The following is a 26355-nucleotide window of genomic DNA, read 5'->3' as shown; positions in this document are numbered from 1 at the left end:
CTTGCATTTTGTTTCTGTTTTTTTTACCCCGGGAAATTGGACAGGAGGCTCACTGAAAGTGTACCAGAGCTCTACAGGGATTTCTTGTGCCTTTTCAAGGAAGGATTTGTTGTGTTCTAGAACTTGTAAATGTTGTTTGGGGCTTGTTTTGTTTTGTTTTTTATCTCAAATGCTTGCCAGGGAAATTGAACCAAACAAACATAATTAGCCAGGGGCTGAACATTTAATCTTAAATTCTGAGTCTTCATTAAGACTTAATTTAAACCTTAGAAGGGAAGCTTGCAACCATTCCTGTTCACAAGGATGGATGGAATTTGTGGCAATTTTTTCATGGCAGAAGAAGGAAACCATTCAAACGAGGAAAGCTTAGAAAACTGCTGAAGCCAGAAAGTTGTCAAGTGATTGTGCCATGAGTAATGGGACAACATCTGGATTCAAGTCACCTCTTGTGTGATCAAAGCTTGCCAGGTTGGACAGGGTTTGGGACAACCTGGTGTAGTGGAAGGTGCCTGTGGAGTTGGAATCAGATGAGCTTTCAGGTCGCTTACAACCCAAACCATTCTGTGGCTAGGAATTGAAGAGGGTGCTGTGGGAGCACTGGGAGGCTTGATGGGTTGAAAAAACAAGACCTTTCCCTTTGTATGAGAGTTACCCCAAACCAGGATGAGGGATTAAGGGTAGTTTGTTTTTTCCTGGGTGATCTTCCAACAATGGCATTGTAATTTTTACCTGAAAAAGGGACAATTTCTGAATTTGGGCCAGTTTTAGTCTATCAAGATAGAATAAACTGCTAGTGCCTTTTATTTTTATCTCAATTTAGTGAGAAAAATTTCTACACCAGACATAATAGGGAGAAAAAACTGGAGGGAGAAAAATTAAATAAAACAAATCCTTATATTGTCTTCTGCAAGCACCTCTATGAGCTGGGAAGTCGTGGAGAAATGTGAAGGTGCTGTGATTTCTCCTACACCGTCCTTTCCCCTTTGTGAGGAACCTGCCAGACACTCTGCACATGGAATATGGTCCAAAAAGCAGCAGAATTAATTCCTGTGACTCTTCAAATCAAATCTGCTCTCTTGTTCAGTGTTGTCAGGGTGGTGAGATCTTTGTCATAATTTGAAGTAGCCCTATTTTTATTCCTGACTGCCAAATATCCAGAAAAGCAGTAACAGAAGTAAAAAATAAATATGCAAATTTATTTTAAACCTAAATAATAAGATTTATATAGTACCTAGTACTTACTGAAAGTTTCTTTTTGTAGTGCATGCCTTTAAAAAAAAATTAAAATGAAGGAAAAGTAGTGCAAGAAGAGAGCATTCACCTCGCCAATGGCTGGACTCCAGGAAAAGAGAAAACAAAAAAAGGCAAAAAAAGGGAAAATTTGGGGGGAGATTTGCATGGCTGCCTGCAGACAAGGCGACCCACTGGCCTGCTGCCTGCTCCTGCCCTGCCAGCGGAAGTTTTGCCCTTGCCTTGGCAGCAGCACCCTGAAAGCTGCTCGGCTTCGTGCCGCGGCTCTCAGTGCGCTCTGGCCCCGGGCGAGGCGGGAAGGGCTGTCCTGCAGGGAAAAGCACCACGTGTGAGCCTCCTGCCAGGCAGTGCCCAGAGCCCCAGGTGCCACCTCAGCCCCATCGGCTCTGCCTCTGCCACCTGGACGAGGGCAAGGGACTTCAATCCCTAAGTTTGTACCAAGTTGGGCTCTAAATCCTCTTTGGTGCAGTTTGCCAAGTTACTGAGTGCTTCCACTCACCTCGGCAGCTTCACAACTCCTACAGCTACAGGGAACATTTACAATTAATAGAATTATTTAACATGGGAACAACAGCTTGGAAGGATCTGACTGGTGCAGTTCCTACAAATCGACTCAGCATGAGCTTCTAAGGGAATTGGCTGGTCCCCTGTGAGCGACCGAACATCTCGTCCTGTGCACATTCACAGCAAAGCTCGAAATAACGGGGACTTTTGGAAACCAGTTCTGATAACCAGACTCTATTTGTAAGGTATTTGGAGCTAATAAAGCTGCTGTGGTCCTGGGAGTGCCCTTTTCCTTGAGCACAATGGGAAACTCTTCTTGTCGGGATTGCTATAGAAACAATGAATTATCAGGCAAACGGGACCATCCGGCAAATCGTGCTAGACCAGGGATGTGTGCTGATAACACAGCGGCATTAATTTGCTCTATTTTGTTATAAGAAGAGCTTACATTGCCTATAGAAATGTAAAGAGGCAGGTGAGCTGGAGTGTCTGTTATTTATAGACACAATTTGTGCTGTATAAATGAATTTTTCATAGGAAAACTTTTTACAAAAAAAGGGCTTCAGAAACTGCTTCGTAAATAATCATGACTGGAAGCTTCAAATCTGCTTCGAAGAATGGGTGAACATCCTTCAGTCCCCCTTAAAATTTTTCAGATGCAACCTCAAATGTGTTTTAAACAGTGGGGTGCTTTGACCCTAGAAGAAGACACCCCAGCCCTGTTATTGTCAGTCTTTAGCACAATCATGCTGAACCATGGCTTGTATTGCCTTCTGTCATCTTGCCAAACTGAGTCACCCACAAGAAAATGCAAATAATATTAGTGTGTTGATGTGCTTGCATTGTATGGCTTGAGAAGCACCAGACTGAAGTGTGATCCAACAATGACAAGAAGAAAGAAGCAGGAACTCCTCTGGTATCAAGTGGATAACCTCAATATTTTCTTTACCATGCTTTTCTCAATGCCATTTGGGAGGACATTCTCCTATTTTTAAAAAGAAGGAAGACATGAAATATGGCTGGAAATCATTGAGCTGAGAGGAGATTAGGTTCAGATGTGAGACACACCATCAGGATTACAGAGAAGGCAGGGGAGACATGGGAAAGAAGGATGAGTGAGAGAGGACTAGGCAAGAGAATGCTGTATTTGGATGTCATAGATGGGTTGGGAAGAAAAGAAAAACACCCATGTTGTTGCACGTGGGTGATGGGAAAAATACTGCATTTTCTACTGGGCTGAATGAGGGTGGTGAGGCACTGGCACAGGTTTCCCAGAGAACTGGTGGGTGCCCCAGCCCTGGAAACATTCAGGGTCAGGTTGGATGGGCTCCTGAGCAAGCTATCTAGTTGAAAGTGTCCCTGCCATTGCAGGGGGGTTGAAATGACCTTTAAATTCAACCTAAACTATTCTATGATTCTGTGAAATGTAAGTGAGGCCCTTGGAAAAGCAGGTTGCCAAGGAGGTTGATATATACAGGAGAACCAAAAAAAGAGAAAGGATATGATGCCCTAATTCAGAGCAGACCACATAAACCTGTTTTAGGACTCTTATAATAATTGAAAGTATAGTTAAATCCTTTTGCTGTGAATGAGATATAAACATCACTAAAACCCAAGTACAGTCTAAAATGTTTTCTTGAGATCAGTCTTTAGTTCCAGAAAATACAATTATGAAGTCTGCATTGTATTGACTGCTGCTGAAATTTTGTCTTTAAAAGAGATTTTTTTCTATTATCTAATTGGCTGGCCTCTTTCAGGTTCCCAGAGTATGCTTCTTTATGCTCCAGGCAAATTTTTGTTACTCCTCAAACAATAATTCTGATAAAAAAACCACCACACACAAAAAAGACAAACTAGTGCATTTCACCACCCCACAAAGGGCCCAGTGTTGATGTCGGATTAACTGTCCCTGGTGAATGGCTGAGCTCACATCTCTCTGCCCGCCTGGAGCTCCACTCTGCTCTGCCTCTGGGGTTGTGATATCATCTCTGAAGTCCTGCAAACACAGCTGAGCTCCACACTGCTCCCATTGTAGGTCCCACTTCTCAAAATGTGGAGCTGGGGATCTCAGCCAAGCAGCAGAGCATCTCTACAGGAGATGGAGGAGATGGGGATGCCTCCATGCTACTTTTTCTCCCCACAGATGCTCACCACAGTTATCTGCAAAGGCAATGTACTTCCAAAGAGCTGCTCACCTGGCTGTGCACATACAGAGCCTGTATTTATTGTCCTGCTTCTCCACATGTTAAGGGAAAAGCCTGACCGTAGAAAGAAACTCCCATAGTTGTCTTGACATCAGTTTAAGGTGGGCTAGTTGACATTTCCAAGGAGCCCAGCTGTCTGGAGGTGAGAAGTCATCTTCTTGAGCAAACTTTCTTTTTGCATGAGCTTTTGGCTGCTCATCACACACAAGTGAGGCTGTGCTGGCAGACAAGGGGATACCCTAGTGAATATTTCTCTCACACCAAGTGTTTGTTTCAGGGCTGCAACTCTGTGCTGCCCCACTCTGTGTAGGGATACATGTTTCCAGCTTCGTGCACCCTGGCACGTGTTGCCTAATGGACCAGGGCTTCTCGTTCAGTACGGCTGACAAGGAGCATCTCTGTCACCGCAGCTGACACACACTTGCTTTGTTATATGACATAAGATGCTACAGCGCAAGGCGCAAGTTCTCCCATGCTTTCAGCTAAACAATTTACTACTGTGCTGCCTGTGTCCTTCTCTGGCCCAGCCAGCGGGAGGGATCCAGAGCTGGTTATATGTATCCCAGCTTGGCCAGCTCTGTCCCCCTTGACATGGCAAGGAGCAGTGGAAATGAAGTGACGCACTGACCTAATGCCCTGCATGTAGGGCATTTAAACCTACGCTGCCTGGCAGCTCTCAAACTGCCTGCTGAGGTTTGCTCCAAGTGGCATTTTCTGCTCTGCTATATTGCAGCTTCTCCAACCCTCACGCCTCTGCACCATCGCGGGCATAAGCAGAGCCAGGGGGTTGGAATGTGTGTTTCTGGCCACAAAGTGCAGTATTTTCTGCATATCAAATGCTCATCAGCAACTGGGAACACAACCAAGAAGGCTGGGGAGGAGAGGAGGAAACCACACTTAATCCCAGGGAAACCACAAACCTAATTTCACACCGAAGGCAATTAGCCAGGCACTCATTTGGTTAGGATGGCTGTGCTACTTTGTAAAGCATGACCTTTTAATGAGCTGGGGTTTAGATCTGGGAGGTGGATCTGAGTTTCTGCTAGCCTGCACTGGCAAAGGAAAACCACCAGCGGTAAATTATCATCAGGAGAGGGGAGCAGGGGTGAAGTAGCCCTCAAAACCATATCTGTGCACTGCCAAGTCCTGCACTGCACAACAGGATCGTGAGCCTGACCCCACGCCATCACACTCAGCCTCCTTCCCAAAGCCACCAGGATGCTGCAGCATCCTTGGCTGGGCACCGCTGACTCAGGCACGTGGTCCCGTGCCTTCTCCCTGGCACTGCTCTCCCCCAGATATTTCACAACTAGATATAAAAATCCCTGAGTTAGACGCTTGCGGCTGCACTCCCTGCAAGGGGAAGCAGTAAAAGGCTGATTTATGCTCTGAACCACAAAAGCCTTTTATTGCTGCTTTTTTTTTTTAATGTAACTGTCTTGCCCTTAAATGTCTAATCCCTTTCTAACAGTCTTGTGGAAGTGGCAGGGCTCTCCATGGGTTAAAGGCACTGTTTTTCAAGAGGATCAGGTTGTCCACCAGGTCCCCAATGCCCCTCTTGCCCTGGCACAGCCAGTCTTCCTGTCAGCGAGGGAGGAGGGCAGCAGTAGCTGTGTGCTGCTGGCATGGTCCAGCACATTCTCCCAGCCCTCAGCTTTTTGGGGTTGTCAGAGGGTTATTCCATCACTTGGAGTATTCCCTGACAGTCTTGGGCTCTACTGCTCCTTCAGGGGAGAATAAAAACCCCAAGCTGCTTTAACAGAAACAGGGATTTAGGAGTTTGACTCCAGGCATATACATTTAAAGATATTGCCCAATTATTTCTTCATTTTTATTAATTACGATTAGTCATTTATGGCCCCTTTTTAATTCAACTTCTCAAGAAAAATATTGCTTTAGAATAAAAAAAAAGAAAAGTCTTTTCACGAACAATTAGCAAAAGCTACAGCTGCACCATAAAAGAGAAATACTGTAGGGGGGAAAGGAATATTTCAAATTGACCAGGGCATGGAAGTTGTCAGATGGATAGAAAGCCAGCCAAGATCCTAAGGAAGGGGTGATGCTGGAGAGGGGCAATTCAGGTAGGAGAAAGTACACAGTGTGGCATTGCTGGGTCCATTGTCAGGCCTGATGTTAGTTATTGGCTTTATTAATGATTTGGAAGCAATGAGAAGTGTTCTGTTAATTGCATTGGGAAACATTGGGAAGAGCTGAAACCAGAGGTGAGAGCAGAAGAGAAAGCAGCAGGAGCTGTAAGGAGGGCTGAGCAGTATAACAGAGAGATTAGATTTCATTCAGGCTCTGGGGGCTTTTCTACAGTTTTGCCCCAGTAAAAGAGCACCAATAGTGTTTGTGGACATGGAGAAGCCCACAGAGGTCAGACAGGAGGTTTGGTTTGAAGCAAGAACCATGGAGACCATTCCCACCACCCTCATGGGAGGAACAGAGAGTTGCCTGCGGTATCAGGCAGGCAGAGTCCCTGCACAGAACTGAGTGGCATGGAGGGGCAGCTGACTTCAGAAGGCCCTAGATTGTATAGCAGAGTGTGTTTAAAAGAAAACTGTAAGAAGTTAATACATTGCTCTGCCTGCTGCGGAGCCAAACTGAAGGGGGAAAACAAGAACCCTAACCCCAGATTAATTTAGAAATTGCATTTAATAATCATCAGGAGAAGCCATAGGAGAAAACCAAGGGAGTGAACTGCTGCAGGTTGTCAAGGAGGAAACCCTCTGCCCACCGGATGCCAGTGTTGCCCAACATCAAATCACATGGAGAAAACCCCTCTGGCAGGAGAATATTTGGTGCTTAAGGACACCCATTACTCCAGCCACCCAAACACTGCCACATTCAGCAACATGCTTGCAACTTATTTGGTGGCACAGTCAAATCTATTTGCAACTCATTGTTCTGGGGGTAGGCAAAGGTGACAAAGCCAAGGACAAAGGACTGTGTAAAATTTTACTTTTACTGAGCGGGCCCTAAACAAACCTGAGCAGAGTTTTATTGCGCAGCTCCTTGAGCTGACAGTCTCTATTAACCATCGGTTAATACTGCAGCGTCAGAGCAAACCCGGAGTCGCGGCCCTGCGCTGTTAGAAAGTGTCCTTCATCCCAGCAAGAGACCTCGGGGTGAGAATATTTTGCATGAAGAGTCACTGGTGTAAGAGCTGAGCCTCTCGGCTCTGCATTGCAGTCGGCGTGTCGTGTGCCATCCCTCCACGCTGCAAATAAATCTACAGTTTCTCAGCTGGGTGCCTTTAGAAGCCACATGCTAATACGCTTATACGGGAAGAGAGACCAGACAAGGTTCAAATAAAGAGCTCATGTAATAAATAAACATGAGGTCAGTATGGGAACAGCAATAATTGCTTTGTATGACAAGATTTGCATAGCAAACATTTGTGATTAATGTACAGCCGGCGTCAGGTAAGGAGCCTTCGCTATCGTGGCTCCATCTGCACCTTCCAATCTTGAAGGTACAGCAGCTCCAGCCAGAGCAATTAGTCACTGTTTACTGAGAAGCAGATCAAGGAAAATTCTTCTAGTTCAATATTTGAGCGAGTTTCGTCTCACAGCCTCCCGTTGGATCCATTTCTGCACCAGGCAGTGATCACACTTCTTCCCTGGGGGAGGCAAGGAGGGACGATCAGCATTGCTGCCAATCCGCTCGGCAAGGGCACGGCTGGCTCCCATCCTCTCCTGCTGGCCTCACCCAGGTGGTGTTCTCCGGGAAAACCCTAAGGATGAGGCTGCAGACCCTGTGGCTCAGGGCTGTGCTTCCCAGCTGCCTCTGCCTGCCGGGGAATTGTCCCTTTGCCACTGCTGGTGCAGGTAGAGCTGTCACGGGGCAGTGGGATGCAGCACTGAGAGCAATAAAACCTCCTTCTTTACAGCCTCCTTCCTGCAGAGCCCAGCTAATTCGTTCCAGCTAAAACTTTCAGCTCTTTGGAAAAAGAGCCATAATCCGACTTGAAATACTATCTTGATTTGGGTTTTTTTTTTTTAAAGGCAAGTGAGCCTCTGGCTTCTCTGGAAAGGAGCCAATTTGGCTGGAGGGGCTGGGATTATTCCTCTGAGGTTAATTCCTATGGGAAAATCATTCAGTTGGCGCTGGTTGGAGGGAAGGCACTTGCTGCTGTGCTCTTCTGCTTAATCTGCTCGGGGTGCGAGGGAAAGCTGTTAGCATCACTGGAAAGTTCCTCCAAGAAGTATCACACAGAGCAGCTGGAAAGGCATGAGGAGAGTTCCTTCATGTTGATGAAATCCACAAGGGCTTGATAAGGGTGAGTAGGCTTCAAAACCTAGGGCACACATTTTGGGGACATGAAATGAAGACCTGAAGGTGTTCTCTTGTGTTCTTGCAGAGTTCAGTTATGACTGAGGATGCCAATCAACTTATCAAGAGTGAGAAATGGCAGCTGCTGTCTCACACCTGTGAAGAAATGTTGAGATTTTCGGTTGCTGTCTTGCCAAGACAAGCCTTGATGAGACGCTGGTCCCCATGATCCATTAGGCAGGATGTCTGTGTCAGCATTTCACCCTTGTGCTGGCATGGGTGGTAGTGAGGGGGATGCTGGGCTGATGCTTGCAGGACCCTGGCACTGCAGCTGTCCCCACCTGAGCACATCTAGGAGGAGCCACCAGGCGGGCTGGGGACATCAGGATGGAGGGTGCATTGGTGGGAGATGCCATCACACGTCTGTGATGGCATCTCATCAGCTGCTTCAGTGACAAGTCCACACATCACCACACTGAAGAGTGAGGTCCAAGGTGCCACCACTCTGCCCTGCCACCCTTAAAATCTCTCTCCCTCCTTTCCAGCCCTTCCACCCTAAAGCTTCCTAACTGCCTCAGCCGAGGACTGGGAAGCCCTATACTCACCTTGGTGCTGAGAGTACAGGTGGGGCTGTGTGTGGGGCTGCGAGCACCCAGCGAGGTGGGTGTTTTGGGGCAGAACCCCGGGAGGAGGGTGATGTGCCATGTCTTGTCCGGGTCAGGTGAATGTGGGGGTCCCACGGCAGAGAGGAGCCAGGGCACGCTCCACGCTGCCCACGATGCTCTTCACACCGCAGCCGCGGCCGCTGCCCGGACGAGCTCAGCCCGCCCCGGGGTCGCCGCTGTTTCGGAGGGCTGCGTCGGGAGGTGTCCCCGTGCGCCCGGAGCAGGGTCGCTCCCCGTGCCGGCGGTGTCGCCTCACGGGACGGCAAAGTCCCCTCGGGGTGCCGCTGCCGCCGGTGTTTCCCCCTCCCGGCGGGGTCCGCGGGGTGTCCGGGCGGCGCACCTGCCGCTCAGGCTGGCAGGGGGAGAACGGCGCGGGAAGGGCTGGCGCACACGGGCGCGCACGGCTCCGCAGGTGCGGAGCGCTCCTGTGGGGAGGGGGGGCGCGGGGCGGTCCCGCCCGCCTCCGGCCCCCGCCCGCCCCTCGCTCCGTCCCGCCGCTCCTCCTCCCTCACCCCCCTCGCTCCTTCCTCCTCCTCCTCCTCCTCCTCGTCGCGCTCCCGCCGCTCAGCTCCGCTCCGCTCCGCGCGTGCTGGCGGTGCAGCGCCCCGCGGCCCGGCAGTGGCGCGGCCGCCCCGTCGGCGCCGCGGCGCGCCCGCGGAGGGGCGGCGCTGGGGGCGGCGGCTCGGCGGCGGCAACTTTTGGGAGCCGGCGGCGGCAGCGCGGAGGCTGCGCGGGGGATGGCGGCGGCTCGGCAGCGGCGGCGCTGAGGCAGCGGCGGCGGCGGCGCGATGCCGGCGGCGGCCGGGGGGCTGCTGTGGTGGAGCTGCTGCGTGCTGGCGGCGGCGGCCGGGGCCCCGCGGGCCGCCGCGGCGGCGCAGGCAGGTGGGTGAGCGGCCGGGTCCGCCGGGAGCGGCCGGAGCGGCGCGGCGCCTCCGGCGGAGCGGCGCCTTCCCGACAACTTCTCCGCGTCCCGGTGCCCGCCGCGGGGTGCGGGAGTTCGCGCGGGTCCCGCGGAGCGGCGGCGGCCAGAGGGCGACAGTCCCCCGCGGGAAGCGGAGCGGAGCCGGCGGTCGCGGATCGCCCGCGCGGCAGCGCTCCGTGTCCCCGCTCGCCGTGCCCGCCCGGCCCCGCGGCCGCCCTTCGCCTCCGGAGCTCCGGCCGGGCTCCGTGGTGTCCCCGCAGGTGCCGCTGCCGCCCCGACGGGCTGCGCTCCCGAACTTCGCATCGCGGCGCGCCGGGCGGGCGAGGCAGCGTTCGTCCGCCGTACACCTGTGCGTTCGTGAGCGCCCTGTGCCCCAACCCGCAGCGTAAACACCGGGCCGAGGTGTGTGCGCACGGGGGAGGGCGAGCGGGCGGCTTGCAAGTTAACGCTGGAAAAGGCGCTTTTTCCTCCGGCAGGATCTGCCCCGAATTTTTAACTTTCTGAAAGGAAACTTGCAGCGTTGGCTTGGCTTGAATTTTGTTTTCCCGTTGGCATCGGAGCAGTGCTCTCCGCCGCCGTAGTACGAGCTGTGCCGGTTCAGTCGCCCGGGGAGGGAACGGGGATCGCCCCCCGCTGCATCGCCCCTTTGCTGTGAATAAAACATTAAAAGGAAATGTCTTCAGTCTTTGTAACTTCGCTTTTTTTTTTTTTTCCTTCCCTCCCCGGTGATGCAAAATTTATGCTGTTTGGGCGGTATTGGTGCAACAGCTCCTCGTTCTCACAATTTAGTTTATATTTTGGGGTTTTATGTAACAGAGAGAAGGATACATTTGGTGAGAGGCGAAAGGAGCGTGTCCCGGCTTTGCCTGACTGATTGGGCTTCGCAGGCGGTTTTTGATCTTGGGGCACAGTTTACTTTCTCGCTGTGTGATTGTTTCCTAACCCTCGAAATCAGGAGGGTGAAATGCGGGGCTGCTGCTTTCTCTTATGTGTTCTCTTCCTGCGGTTTGAATCGGTAAATCCCCGCTGAAAGGAGAATGGCATTCCTCATTTCACAGGCTCTGCTTCGGTGTACCTTTTTGCCTGCCTCCCTGTTTACACGCAGCCTGGCTGCTCGCCTCACTTGATACTTTTCTGTCTCACACTTTTCCTGTAGCCTGCCCCGGTTTTGGGTAGCAGCCATCCCCACTGGGATGCTCTCGTGCTCTCCAGCAATCCTTCCCACTGCTCGGACCGGGCTGTTGGCATGGACGATCACAAAAGACTCTCCATTGCTGGATTTATTCCCCAGTGAAAATAAAAAGCATCGGTCCAGGGTTGCTTGCCTGCCTTCCTGTCGTCTCTGGGGAAGCCTCTTGGATCTGTGCTGTTGAAAACCCTCTGTGCCCTGCACTGTGCAAAACAGAAAATCCGTTTATTAAAATAGCAGGGCTGGAGTGGTATTTTCTATTTGGAGGGGTTTAGGCACTGCTCTGGGGACTGGCAGCTAGTAATGATTGAGTCTTGCTGCTTGCTGAAATAAGTACCAAGGCAGGCTGGACAGGGAGCCATGATTTGCAAATATTTAGGACCCCTCAGAATTTGGTTTCTGGGGGCATTCGGATGTGGCTCTGGCTGCCGCCCTCGTTTTCAGTGCATCAAGAGAGATGGTGATGCCTTTGCTCATGCGAGCAAACCGTTGGCCAAACTTTTGATTTCATTATCCCGTGTGGGTTGGTTAAGATGTAAATATGTAAACATGTTGGGTTTTCTGATTTCTTCTGTTTCCGTGCTTGGGCATATAATGTTTGCAGTGCACGGCTCAGCCGGGGTCACGTGAGCCAAACAGCTTGGGCTGTTACCTGGAAGCTGGCAAGTCTTTGTTCTGCTTGAAAATAGCTGATAAATTAACTCCATTTTCTGATATGTGGGGTTGGTGAGTTGTTAAATAATTACAGCCAAATTAACTTAGTCCTGTTTGAAGTATTCAGCTGCTCTGAGAATAATTGTGCTTCAAATATTTTTGCAGTTTGCTTTTTTATTTTTTTTTTTTAATTATTGCCAGTGAGAATGGTGTTGAGGCTGGTGTATGGGCAGGCTTTAATTTCATGCCTTTACTCCTCTCCGGGCCGTGTCGGATGGGACATGCCACATGCCTTTGGAGAGATGCAGCTCCTCTCCTTTGCAACAGCCCTCCTTGGCACCTCTCCCGTTTATTCCGCCACGATGTCTATTTGATGGTTAAAATTAGGCTGAGCTCTGAGTGCCTTTGCAAAGGCACGATAAATATTGACTGGGAGTTTCAGCCTGTGACTGCCATCAGACAGCTTGGCCCCTGCACTGGGGCTGTCCCATCTGGACAAAAAGGGACAGAGGGGAGTGCGTGCTGTTGTGGGCTCAGCATCCCTCCCATGCCAAGCAGCCTTTCAGGGCCGGTGTGGGGTCTGTGAGGACATCTCTTCATGGTAGCCAGGGCAGGCTGCTGCTGTCCCTGTGTGTCCCCTGACACTGCAGGGCAGAGGAGACTGGATCTGGCCCTGCTCTTGGGGACATCCCCAGGGATCGTGGGGCAGCTCCAGCACTGGGCTGCACCCTGCAGCTTCTGTGCCTTCACCTGCCCTGCCGAGATCAGCACTGCTGAGTGCCCCAGTGACTGAGCTGTGACTTCGCTTTTAAAAAAAGAGATGGTAATTGATGTTTATGTGTATGGATTTTGGCACTAGGAGCTGCGCTTGTAATTAACATGAAAACAGTAATAATAAGGACCTGAAATACATGCCTTATGAGTAAAGCAAACGAGACTTGGCAGCACAGCTCACGAAGGGAGAAGCCTTCCTCCTGAGCCTGCAGGGTAGTGAAGTGGGACGGGTAGCAGAGAAAGTCACGTTGGGTCCATGGCAGCAAAGGGCTCAGCACCCTGCGAGTGCTGCATTGCACTCCTGACCTTAATGCCAAGTTGTTCTGAAATGTGCCCTCAGTTTTCTAGCAGGGCATTAGCCATGCACCCCAATTGAATTAAATGTTTTCTTCTAGTTTTCAGGGCATTTTAGTTTGGTGGGTTTTTTCTGTTTTGTTTTTTAATTAAATTTAAACAAACCACAGCAAGTTGACTCGCACCGTATCTGGAAGCACAGCCTGTCTTCCAGAGCGTGCACATCTTCAAAAGGCTTTTTGGAGAAACACCTTTCTGTGAGTCACTGGCCAGGGCTGGGGAGCTGCTGCGGTGGGTGCTGAGCCTTTCCAGGGCAGTAGTGCTGGGGTGAGCGGGCTGGCCAGCCTGCAGCCTGGCTCTGTGAGCATCTCTAGGTGGCAGCAGCCCCCAGGAGCTCCCGGCAGCAGGACGAACAGCCCGGAGCTGGGGCTGTGATTTCCCAGGCTCTGGTCCTGCTGCTTAGCTCTCCTCCACACCCCTTTCCCAGGCCGAGGAGCAACTTTTTGGATAGCTAGTGGGGAATCAGCTGTCCCTGGAGTCCTGTCCCCACCTCCTGTGCCCTTACAGGACAGGGGAGCAGTAAGAGCACGCTGGGAGAGTGACCCAAACACTGAAGTGCTTAATATGAGCAACCAAAGGAGCTCAGGTGACTTGTTCTGGAGGACTTGTTAAAATAACCAGTGAGTCGGTTCCAAATTGATGGCTGGATACTGGAGGTGAATGAGTTCAAACTGGGAATAAAGTCCTAATAGTGTGGGAACTGTTGTGACAAGCTAGGAAAGAAAATAGAAGATACATGGTCACTCAGCACCATGGGCTTGAACCAGATGGTCCTTCTGTAACACATGTATTTGCTCAAAAAGATGATTTAGCCCATGGGTTTAATTTCTTTTTTTCTGTTTTTGTGTGACAACAACCCCTCTCCCAATTTCCTTAGGATAGTAAGGGTGAGCTGGTACGTTGTGGTTGGTGTGGGGTAATAGGATGGTTCCCTGGAAGCTTCTGAACTTTGTGTCCTGCCTGTGCTGATTGGGGTTTAGTGCTGTGCAACCAGGCATTTATGCTCTTAAGACCACCGGCAAGCGATGGCAGCTCTGTGGAAACAGCCAAGCCAGGTCTGCCCTGATGGACTCTGCACACTCTCATTGCACTGAGGCAATTTTGCTGGCAAAGGAGAGTGGTCTTGTCCCTGGGATTTGGTTTGTACTGTGGCAGGAGCGATGGCAGGATGAGGCGAGTGCAGCTGGGTTGTTTCCCGTGAATCACTTGTGTGCTGACAAGTCCTCGGGGTGTGCAACAGGCTCTGATTTTCACTGCCTTAAAGCTTTTTCTTTTGCAAACAAGTGCGGGCTGCTGGTGGATTTTATGTGTGCCCACGTAGCCAAAGCTGAATTATCCCATGGGAGTACTGCAATCTGCCAGAAAGATTCATCATTTCAGCAACTTTAGTTAATGTTTGTTTAGTGACTTCTTGCTTTGAAGGAGCAGTTCAAGCCGTGCTCAGTGGCAGTTCCCTTGTGATGAGCTGTGTGTCCACGTGATAAATGGTCTAATTTCTACTGTCCGCTACCTCTGCTGGGCATACTGGCACATGCCAAGCCTCCTGAAGTCTTTGAACAGCTGCTGCTATATTTATCTCCTTATTTTCTTTTTTTCCCCCTAGCCTGCCAGGGAAACTTGTCCTTCTTCCCACTTTGCATAAAGGGTGTGCAAAGTCCAGGGCAGAAGAATATTTGCTTGTGCATCAGTGATTCGTGAGGGTCTGATGTTGGCTGATGTTTGGGCAGCAAAGTCAGTAATTCAAACTGCAGGAGTGCATGCTGGTCACACCATAAGCTTGCGCTGAATACCAAGAATATAAATATATGTGAGGAATAAAAATTCACACTGCAAAGAGTATCAAAAAGTGTTTTTCTTTTCCAGTGGTAACTGCTTTTTGTTTCCACGCCTGTAGCCTATAAATTCCAGCTCCTGTCAAAGGAGGAGGTGGGAAAAATCAAGTAAATAAATGGGAAAGTTAACCTCAAACTTTTAGTGGATACAGTTCTTTCTGAACTATAAAAAAATGATCAGTCATTGTATAGTGTTCCTGTAAAGTCCTTTTTAGTGACTTCTAAGATTATACTCATTTCATGTTCAGCTCCTTTCTCTCCCAGTGTCTGTGCAGCTGCACGTACAATAACTGAATGGGCATTTATAACTTGATCTTTCTTAATCTTCTCCTAATAAGTCAGCAGTGCAACGTGGGCTCTTGTCACATGCTGACATGCTCCTGTCTCTCATCACCAGCTGCTGTTGAGCTTACAGAAATACAGAGCTTGCAGAAATATTCCAAAATCCCATTGAGGACAAGCCCAAGCTCAGGCCAGTGGGACATGGGTCTGAGCTGCCCTGTGGCAGGCAAGTTTCCTTCCTAGGCTGTGTTCTCAGTGGGACTGAGGACGCTGGGCTGTGGGACATGCTGCTGACAGGCTTTAAATTCATGTGGAGAGGCTACTGTGGCACTGCAGGGCATTATGTGAACCTTTGCCCGCAGCTGCTTGACTAAACTGCCTAATAAATGTCTATTAAGAGTTGTGATACCTGACCTCTCTTCTTCTCACCCCTCCCAATTGTGATTCATGTAGGAAATGGATCCTGCCACAGGGAGGTTGAAGCAAAAAGATTGTATGTTAGAAGAAAAAAAAAAAACAAAACAAAAACCCTGTCTGAACAAAACTGGGTTATGGAAAAGTTGGAAAAGCCCAGAACTGTGAAACAGTGATGCAGTCTTGGCTGTAGCATTGCTGTGAGAGCAGGATACTCTTGTGTCCTGGCTTGGTGATGATACACTGGATGAAGCTCTGGAACCTATCCCTGTCCTACTGACTTTAGCCATGGCTGGCTCCTTGTGCTACACCAAGACTCTCCAAATGGTGCTTCCATCCCTTTGTCTATTGTTTTCCCAAGAAAGCCTCTCCTATGGGGCAGGTGCCTCTTGGTTGCTGAGGCTTGGTGAGGTTCCTGAGCAGATATTGCAGATGTGATTCCTGCTTTGCATTTCAGCATATGCTTAAATAATCTTTGTGTGCAGAGCTGAATGTGCAGGGAAGGGATCTGTGGCAGTGTTTTGCTCGTTTGAACCCCCCCAAGCTGCAGAGGACCTTCTCCTGTGGATGTGGCTCCTGTGGCAGGAGCTGGTATGGGCAGGTTGGAGCTGCTTTGTTGCACACACAGGAAGAAAAACCATCACACTTAACTTGATACATATCCTAATGTTCAATTTCCATTAATTGAAATTACGTTGAAATATTGAACATTTTAAGCATAAAAGTTTATGTACCGTGGTTAGTATGCTAATGGAATATTTTAGTAGTCTTTTAAGGTTAATGTCGCAGCCAGATGCAATGATAAGCATTTGTTCCTAAGAATTATTTTGCTTTAACCCCTTTTCCAAGACTGTCCATGTTCTGGGGAGTGTTCATCGGCTGCGCTGTGGCTGCCAGCCAGCTATCATTTTAAGGTGGTCTTTTTTTCATCCGATCCACTATACAAAGTTGAATTGTAGTTATTTTTGCTCATTATCTTTGGCAGTAAAAATGTATTTATCTAAATTTAAATTGCTGTTTGCTGAGGATATGTGACAGTATTTAGAATTCAGTATTATTTTATTATCTCTTTGAAAGCATAAAAAAGGGCTCATTTATTTCAAGAGATATTTCTGCAAGCATGTAAAAATACCAATGAAGTAGCTAACGTTTTCCAGTTGTTGTTGACTTCAAATTTAGCAACCATTGTCCCTGTTGATATATTTGATGCTCTAAAAATGTACTTGCCATTAAGTAGGAAGCTGAAGTGATTGGTAGGCAGATAATATTCTTTAGTAGCTATTAATAATGCTCAGAGGACATACGCATTGGAGCGTATGGAAAAAGCCATGGAATTGTGTAGGACGGAGGCAAAAATAATGCATGGAGCTGTTTGATTTGAAAGCCATCCTTCTGTCCCACAGTGGCTGCTGCCCGAATTAGCACATTGTGAATGGGAGAAGCCGATATGCAAACAGAATGGTGTGCAGCTGATTTTGTTTAGAAAATTGAGGTTCGATCCCTGCTATTCCACTTCTTCCATGGGCTGACTTAGACCGGGTGAAGTGTGTGGGGACCGCATTTTGCAGGGGTCCTCGGTGGTGGAAGGTGGGAATTTTTCCTCCCAGAGCCAGCTTAGCTCGTGGGAACAAGGGAATTAATATCCCATTAAGAGAAAATGGAAATTTTCAAAACAAATGTAAAGTCATTGCCACTCTTCTCTCTTCCTTTGTCTGTTCCTTTAGCCAGAGGAGGACGTTTGTGCCAGCACTGTCAGTTTCTCCCTGGATTTCTCAGCATAGAGTATTTCTTTGTCTCCTGGAGTTTTGGACTGCTCTTAAAATCAAGCATGTTTGGATCCTCTCATGCAGCATGTTTTAGGCTGCTGCCAGCTCACACAGCTGTGCAGCCCTGGTGTCACCCGGGGCGGCACTGCGTCTTGGGAAGATCATATTAGAAAAATGTGGAATTATTAGAGCCTATAAATAGTGGTGATAACTTGTACAGCATTTACGTTGCCCTCGTGCTGCATAACACAGTGAAGTCCTGGGCTAGGTTTGTTTCTAGTGTTGCTTCACGTGTCGCTGTGAAACTTCATTATATCACGATATAACAAACAGCTGCTGTGTGAGTAATGTGGTGCCTGCAGCACAGGTGGGGGGTTCTTTCTGGAGCTGCCAACAACTGTAGTGATGCTTCACATTTTCCCTGGCTTGGTCCAGCTTCTTAGAAAGGAAACAAAATCAGGTCTGTGCTGAATGTTTCTGGCTGCCCAAGGGTTTTGGCGTTTGTTTGTTGAACCTTTAATGAAATTGCTAATAAAAGATTATTTAAGAAGCTTTTAGTTTCTTGTGGTAGCTAGAGACTGGGGACAGGAGGAGATTGCTAATATTCCAAAAACAGAAGAAAACTCCCAAACCAACAACCAGATTCACACAGTGTTATTTGCTGTGAATTTCTTAGTGTTAATGTTATCCCAAGATCTTGGATTTGTGAGAATCTCAGTCTTCACATAAGGAAGAAAAAAGCCACCTTTAGCTGATCTGCATGCAGAGAAAAGTCAAAACACATGTACCTTAAGAAATTGGGGAAAAATTCCAATGATTGTTTTTATAAGCCATGTTTTTAAATTCCTTTGTAATGTTTTATGCAGGGACTGGTTGAATTATGGTTTTGCAACGTCTTGCAAATATTGCTGGTGGAATTGGAGATGGAAACATGGGTTAATTAAGACTTAATAGCTTTGGTCCAATTGCTGCCACGACATGTGGTTAAGGCATTAAAATACGTGGGCTATGCCTCATGCTACAGTACAGCAATTACTGGGTAGGTGTTCTTTGATACTGGAAAACAATCTTGCCAGACTGTTGCTGTCAATTTGAATAATCTCACTCTTGCTGAAGGCCAACAGAAAGAGACAAAACATTGCAAATAGTGGCTTTCTCCATTTAAAGACTATAGAGTGTGTGATTTCTGTAAGTCCTGTCTGTCTCAGATGGATCCTGTCCTTGTGGGCGTAAACCTTCTGCTCCAACACTCTGTACTTTGGGCTTTTCCTCTGTTAGAAGTGTCCAAATTGTTCCAGGCTGTGTGAGAATTACTGTGATACTTGTTTCCTTTTGGGTTTTTTGGATCTAGTCTGACTGGCTTTTTCAGTGATGTGACAAAATGACATTGACTCCTGGTACATTTCTGACACTGGTGTTTGGAAGTCCATCTGTTTTGGCTCACTGATGACCAGGTTTTGTTTTGATGTTGGGTAGCCCCTGTCAGGTTTAGGTTTGTTTGTGTTGCCTTCTGGGGCCACTGGTGAGGTTTTCATTGTTTGTCCTGAGCTTTAAGATACTGCTGTTTCCCCGGGGCATGGATGGTGTAAAGCCTTTTATCAGGCAGTGCTGCTGCAGGCTGGTGGAGGACGAGCAGTGGAGGAATGCCAGCAAGGAGCAGGGTTGCACTGCTACCTGGGTTGTTGCTCCTTGATTTGGGTCATGCTGATATGAGCCAAAGTGTCAGGGATTCTTGGGATCCCAGCTGACTCTTGCAGAACGTGCTTAGGATCACCAAAGCTCACCTTACATGTGTTTGTTAAACCAGCAGTTGGTTAAATTCCCTGAGAACTCCTATGAACTGAAACATCCCTGTTTTTCTAGAAATATCTGGAGTAAACCTCCTGTTTATTTGGTGTCACAGGCTGAGGCTCATTGTGGCAGGTAAAATAAAGCTTTCCTTGGAACTCATCTGTATGAGATATTACAAAAGCATCATTTATTGGATCACACAAGCCTGACTTAATAATATTAAGGAGGATGTATCTGGGCGCCACACAACACAGGACTTTAGTGTCATGTGGAGGTGGGATAAAGAAAACTATCAGTGGCAGGTATCAAACCACCAGGGAAGGACACAGCGGAGCAAAAGCCACCTCAGATCCTCTGTGGTCTTTGTGTGGTTGTGGTGGATGAAATACAAGCCTGAGGGAATTGGAGTTGCTTTTCCCTGGGTCTCTGAGGGAATTGGAGTTGCTTTTCCCTGGATCTCTGCTAGTGTCTGTGGCTCAGGGACTGTGATATCAGGTCTTTCCACTGATGTGCATCCTGACGGAGGTGGCAGTGACTACCTCAGTGGTAGTCTTTGTTTTTAAGACTCTAGTTAATTTCTTTCCCACCAAGTTTGGGTTTCCAGCAATATGATTACTTATGGATTTGTAAGTCAGAAATAGCTTGGTAATTGCTATATTGCTTTGCCCACAGTAGCAACAAGCGTCTTAAATTTAATGCATCATCCACACAGAAAATTGATATTTGGCCAAAACTCGCAGGCTCTGACAGCTAATCTTAAAGAGCTTTTGCTTGACATGTAAAATAGAGACTTGTGGTTGACATGCACAGGAAAATTGACGGTGTTTAGGATTATTCCATAAAAGAAAAATACTCCTTGCAATTGGCTGAAAATACTTGCAGGTGATTAAATTTAGATAGAAGCCTCTCCCTAGAGGTCAGCAATGCGAAGGCCTGGGACATCAACTGCTTGGATTACATGCAAAAAACCCTGCATCACCTCATAATTCAAAGCCTGGATTTTGCTTGATCTTCAGGATTTGTCTGATGAAACTGTACTCATGAGCTCCTGACCAGCTTGCTCAGAATAGGTTTCTTTTAATGTGCTTTTACTTTGATTTTCCTCCCTAGAATACATCCTGAATAGCAAGAAACCCCCAGAAATCTTTCACTGAAGGAATTACAGTAAGGAACTTTCTGGTGCTTCTGATGAAGATACCTGGCGTGTTTGTACAGATATTGTAATTTCAATTTAAAGGACTAGAAGTTTCAGCAGAGAAACTTGTGGCTCAGTTTGGTGGCCATGTGCTGCATTATGCCAGGGTGAGGTGATGCTCTTTTTTGGGTAAATTCATATTTCAGCATGTTTTTTCAATATCTGGTTTAGAGTCAGTAGGTATGGATGACTTGGCTTCAAAATTACTCAATATCTATTTATTAAATAGAGCATTTGTGTTCAACAGAAAATGTGAGACCCAATTTCAAAATCAGGCCCACACAATTATGCAATCAGGTAATCGCGCGTGTAATTGCTTGCCCAAATGGTCAGTTAGATGTGTAACTGTCCATTTGCATGCAAAATTAACCTGTTTTGCAAATTGGACTTGGAATATTCATGGCAAAAAACATGGCTTTCTGGAAATAGCTGTTGTTGTCACACCTTCTCCTTTCTTTGGAGTCTTCCTTTTATGAGACTGGTGGTGTTTAGTCATCACCTCAGTGTTAGAAACAAGCTCCTGCATAAGTCCAGCTCTGCTTTTGATGTGCCCCATTTGTGACAACTGTTGAAAAGATTGTGAGGGGAATGTGTGCATTACACCCATGCATGTATTACATTTAAGAGCTACTAACATGCACACAGCTGAATTGCTCTGGAATTTACTGTTTTGATAACATTTCATGTGATGCTTTTAGAGTGGCAAAAGAAAATGGTTTGATTTGTGTATTCTTATGTACATATTTTCACATATGCTTCAGAGACACTTTTTTTTTTCTTTTTTAATCTGGTGTGCTGCCAAAAAACTTCTTTTCAATGAGAGAGTTCAAAACACCAGCTGAAGAATCTGTAGAAATACAGTCATCACTTTGCAGTTAATGCAAGCACTTGTTCCTCTGGCACAGTCCCTGGGTGCTCACATGAGCAAGGCTTTTTGTGTTTCTCTGTGGCTGTTGCCACTCCTTGTGTTTGCACATTAATTCTTCTCCTGAAAACCCAGAATAATTGTGTAATTGGCTCAACATGTGCAGGGTTTAACCCTCAGAGAGAGGTGGTGGTGATTTATGATCAAAATTGGGTGCTGTTTCTGGGGAGGGGCTTCTTGCTTGTGCCTTTAGAGACAGATGTGTGCTTGTGCTTCTCTCCAGACTGGGATGCAGGAAATAGTGTTGTTCAAGTTGTTCTCAGAGAGCAGGGAGCTGTGCTGCCACCCGTGGCATCCTCTGACTGTGCACGTGCACATTTTAGGGCTCAGTGTGGCACTTTCTTATGTCTGTGCAGTTAAATTTGGCAGAAATCTTCAGGAGTTGTCTGGGACCTCAGAGTTTTGAAACTCTGAACAGCTGAAACCAAAGGCTAGGCAAAGCCTTCAGGCCTGACCTGGGGCAGCAGGGAGGGGAGTGCAGGTTGGCATTATAAATTAAATCTCTCCTATTTTAAGTGCTTTGGATGGAGTTTTTCCTTGCAGCTTCAATGGCAGTGATGTCGTGGGGCCCTACAAAGTGCCCACTGCTCCTGTGTAGTGCAGCAAAAGCAGTTTCTCGTGTGCCCCTCATTGATACAATCTGGCACTTTGTATCCTGCTGCTTTTCCCTGAGAGCCAGCAGGCTGGAGTGGTTATCTGCACGTCAGGGCAGTGCTTCCCAGTGGTCCAGGTGTGGATGCAGTGCCCTCATCACAGTGTGCTGCTTGGGGTCTTTGTGGTTCCTCTGCTGCTGCTCCCTCCCCAGCAGGTATTTTCTGCAGGGAGTCAGGCAGTGCATGTATGGGGAGGATGCTTTTGCTGAAGGGCGAGGTGGCACCTTGGTTTCATGCAGGGCTGTCTTCCCAAAGCGATGGTACGCTGAGCCCGGGGAGGATTAAGCAGGAGCGTAGTAAGGTCACTTTTTATTCCTGAGCTAGAGGTTTATGTCCTCTGTGCATATTAATTTCACAGCTTGGGATATGGTAGAGAGGAGAGCAAATAAGAGTGCAAGTGTGTTGGGTAGCCTCAGCAACTGAGCTGGAAGAGAGAGCTCAAACTAGCAAGCTGCTTTTCCTTTCCATGCTGCATTAGCATGAATGCTGTAAAAACGGTGGAAAGATCCAAGCCCAAAACTCTGAAATTTACCAGCATTATATTTTAATTTTGTTATGCCTGTGTGGCATTTAATTAATTTGGGTTGGTGTTTGTGGGAGGTTATGAGGAGAAAGAACCAGGAATTGCAGGTTGCTGTATGCAAAACTAAAGTCATATCTTGTATGTTTATAAACCAGAGGTTGCAAAACTCTTCCTTTCACCTCCCCAGTAGCTTTGAGTTACACACCCACAGAGGGGAAGAGAGATCATGTCAGAAAAACACAGTTGATCCACAGCCAAAATACAGGTGGAGGATTGCCCCTGAAATGGTGTTTGAAGGAGGCAGCTGGGAGTGGGAGCAGTGTCAGAGCACAGGAGGCTCCTTTAGCTCTGTCCTGCCATGCTTTGATAAATTGAAAGTCCTTTGACTTTTTGTGGGATGCACAGGCAGTCTTTTCAAATTCCAGTGTGGGTGATTGCATTTTCTTTATTCTTCTGTGTAGGACCCATTGGCCTTTGGGAGGCTGGGAGCTGGGTAGGGGGTTTGTGGGCAGGAGCTGCTGGCTCTGTGGTGTCAGCTGTGGGGTTGGCCTTGCTGGACTTCCCACAGCATTTAGATGTTGCTGGAAAGGTTTTTGTGGCCATTGATGACCACCTGCTCTCCTTTCTGCTGTGGGAGCCCTGAGGACTGGGAAACATGGTTTTGAAGACTTGTAAGCTCTCCAAAGCCATGGATTTCTAGTCCATGATTTCAGTTCAGGCTCATGAGATGGACAGCCTTCTGAGTAAAGGTATAAATCCATAAAGCATTCCGGGATAAAAAGGGATAAAAAAGTGCACTGTGGAAATTATAATAGTAATTATATTATGTTAGTACAGAGGTGCTAAAAGCTCTCCTTGCTCCATAGCAACTGCTGTGCTTTGTTACACATACTGCTGTGAGAAAAGGCAGATGAAAGGGTTAAAGTGTGTTATCCAGGAGGATGCTGGACCACTCTCTTCCCAGTCATGTACTGGTGCTGTGTGACTGAAAGCACTGTGGGGTCTGTGGGCTGTTGGGCTCCATCTGCCCCCACGGTGGGAGTGGGGGGTGAAAGTGAAAGCCAATCTCACAGGGAGCTTGCAAAGCCTTTTCACAGTCGTGTTTGGGTCGCTCTGCCTCCTCCTGAGTCACTGCTGCAACTTCCACAGCCTCTGGTACAGACTGCTTTATCTCTTAATCTGGCCTTGAAATAAAATATAACAGGTGAATTAAAAGATCTTTTTATTAGGACAGTTTTGGCTTACTGTGAGCAATCTAAAAATAGGCTGTGGATATTCTTGATCTTTAGAGACATTAGCCTACCTTTAAAAAACAAGTAAGGAATGAGGTATTTTATACACAGCTCTCAGCGCTGTATGAAAAAAGCAGACTACAAAGCACAGTGTAGGAAAATTGATTCATCATCAATTTATTGCGTGGAGCTCTAGGCAAACTCATCTCGAGACAGAACAGAGATCTATAAAATCTTTTCATCTGAAACTATGATTTAAATTGGGAGGAACTGCTGATGAGAGACCAGAACCAACTCTTCAACCAGACATTCTTTTGGGAACGGGTCTTCTGCTGCAGCAAGATTTTCACCAGCCAGGGATGTGGAGCTTAATTCTTACTACCCTGTTTCCTTCCTTACAGTGAATCTGGCTTGTGCAGGAGCAAGCCTGAAGCACTCCCCCTGTTCTCCCCACCCTTGATTTCAGTATAATTTTTCCTTTCTTCATCTGTGTGTCTTGTTAATCTTGCAGTTTCTTTTCCTGACATGTTCTTCTTTTCTTCTCTTGCGTGTGCAGATTCCTTAAAACCTCCTACTAACAAGGAAACTTGCCTTTTTCAGCTGGAAGCCTCTGAAAACAAGCTGATGCATCTCCATTGTCAGATCACTATATAAATAAATAAAACCTCTTCATATATTCCCTTCAAAGAGGCAAGTGAGACAATGCTCAAGAACTCCTGCCTGCTTTTTTTGCTTGCATTGGGGGAAGCTGTATTATGTCAGCGACCTGTAATAAATAGCACTGCAATGAGAAGCGACAGCCTCATTCACCTTGCATCCATGCAGAAACAACTAAGCTCTCTTCCCATGCCATGGGAAAAGGAAAAAAAAAGTGAGAAAGAAGGGAATTAAAGAAAAGAATTGACCTTGGCTTGCAGTTGCTCTGGTGCTAGCAGGGAGCAGTCTACCAGCGAGACACTGAAGTTTTGGGGTCGCATCGCCTGTGTTGCTGCAAACTGTGCAGCACAGAGTGCATGAAGTACAGCCTGTGTCTTCCTCCTGCTGCCTGGAAGTGTAGTTAGCCAAGCCTTTAATTGGCAAATGATAGTGGTTTGGAAGGCTGAAGTATTTTAACAGAGGAGGGGGAGGGATGGAAGAGGGGCTTATACAATAATAAGGTACAGTGTAGTCAGACCAATTCTCTTCACTTAGTTATTTTTTCATCTCCTCGATTTGTCAGAATTTATGATGTTAAGGTAATTTGGAACCTTTGTCGCAATTTAGAGTATATGCTAATTAAAAGGGGGAAAATGTGAAAGGCCTTTAGGAGTACTGGTTGAAGGCAGACTGAAGGAAACATACTTTTGCACATCTTTCTGTTTGTAACACTTGCTGTTAAATCTGTGGATGGTTTTCTTTATTGCTTTCTCATTGGGGTGTTTGATTTTTGAAGTTTGTAAAACATCTACCAAAAATTACTTTTATAGGGTTATTATGTATTGGTTTTATCAGCAGGTGCCTGCCCTTTCCCTGTGTGGACTCTCCATCTGCTCCTCCCTGTACTGGGATAGTCAGGAAGTTTCTAGGGATTGGGAACTGCAAGCTCCACTAGCTTTGGGGTGCTGCAGGTCTGGATCCAGCCCTGCTGTGAGGGTTGTCAGGGGCACCCCACATCCCCTCTCCTGGCAGCTTTTAATGGGAGCTGCTTATCCTGCTGTAGTAGCCTGGGTTTGCTGTGGGATCCAGCAGTTTGGGATGACTAAACCCCTCCTTCACTCTGCCTGGGAAAGGGGAATGGCAGCTGTCACACTTCTAGCATCAGGCTGAGCACAGTGCTGGTGTTATTTTTAATGTGTTTGTGTGTCTGCCTCTCTGTTGTCTGCTGTTGTCCAAATGTGGCTCCACAGGCCTGCATTGGAGATGGGAGAAGAGCTCTTCCCTGAAAGGTGTGGCTTCCCATGGCAAGGTGAGGAAAGGTGGAAGAAGGCAGCAGGAAGAGAGCAACAGGGGAGATGGAATATGCAAACCAGTTTTGTTTGGTTGTGGTTTGGGGTTTTTTGTGTGTTATTGTGTTTTGTTAGTTTGTTTAGTTTGTGGGGGTTTTTTAGGAGCCTTTTTAGGGCTCCCTTGCCCAACATCATCATCTGCTGGGGTCATCCTGCAGTAAAAGCAGTTATTGGACCTGCCCCTTGCTGAGCAGGGGAGGTGTTGGTGAAATTGCACTCAGTTGTCTCCCCCAGCAGTGTGCCTGGTCAAGGCTCCTCGTGGTAAGAAAATGCAGGTCTTGCAGCAGGAAAGCCTCACCTCCCACTTTTGGGAAGGGTTCTGGTCCCTGTGAGCTTGCCAGAAGAAATAAATCTGCATTCCATTGGCAAGCTGCATCCCTTCGCGAAGTACATCCTTTTCACTTAGTGGTGCCACATCCCCAAAAACCACACAAAACCCCCTGCTGGAATTTTGCATGTGATGCCCAGGTACATCCTTTCCCGCTGGCAGTGAGCAGAGATGCTCCCTGGGACGGAGTTGGCACCATCCCAAACCTGAGTGGTGCCTCAGGGTGGTCTGGTGCACAGGGGGAAGTGGGAAACAAGATGTGCTGGAAACAAACAGAGCAGCTTTGGGACAGAAATGCAGGGAGGAGAAGAGCTTGTTTTGTATTTAGGGCTCAATATGAAAAGAGTGGGACACTTAACCCTTTCCTTCTGTACTGTCCAAGATCCATGGGAGGGGAAGGTATGCAGTAAAAGCAGTTGTCATGCTGCTTCTATTTGTGGGACAAAATTTTCTTGCCGCTGTTTCTCTGTTATAAATTCATTTGATATTCAATGTATGAGCAGTAAAAATAATTAAGCCATTTAGTATTCCTGCAGATACCCCGTGTACTTCTGAAAGTATTTTGTTATATTTCAGCGTTAGTTAATGGATGCCTACAATAAATTATCACTTAGATTGCCTCTCATTTCTTTCTACT

General features: G+C 47.5%; 1 protein-coding gene across 3 annotated transcripts in view; it reads left to right on the top strand.

Annotated features, from left to right (window-relative positions):
- The first annotated feature begins 9484 nt into the window (after nt 1–9484).
- Nucleotides 9485–26355, top strand: part of ERBB4 (erb-b2 receptor tyrosine kinase 4) — a 552538-nt gene continuing 535667 nt past the window's right edge. For 2 of the 3 annotated variants that reach the window (XM_085065694.1, XM_085065696.1), the window contains exon 1: nt 9485–9781. In XM_085065694.1, the coding sequence (XP_084921820.1) occupies nt 9688–9781 (94 nt within the window). In that variant the 5' untranslated portion in view covers nt 9485–9687. The remainder of the gene's footprint in view (nt 9782–26355) is intronic. The other variant, XM_085065698.1, reaches the window with a different exon arrangement.

Source organism: Lichenostomus cassidix, chromosome 7, assembly GCF_008360975.1.
Source record: "Lichenostomus cassidix isolate B80296 chromosome 7, HeHo_3.0, whole genome shotgun sequence".
Lineage (NCBI taxonomy): Eukaryota > Metazoa > Chordata > Aves > Passeriformes > Meliphagidae > Lichenostomus > Lichenostomus cassidix.
Note: the sequence above shows the minus strand (reverse complement) of the source record. Positions and strands in the feature narration are given on the sequence as shown.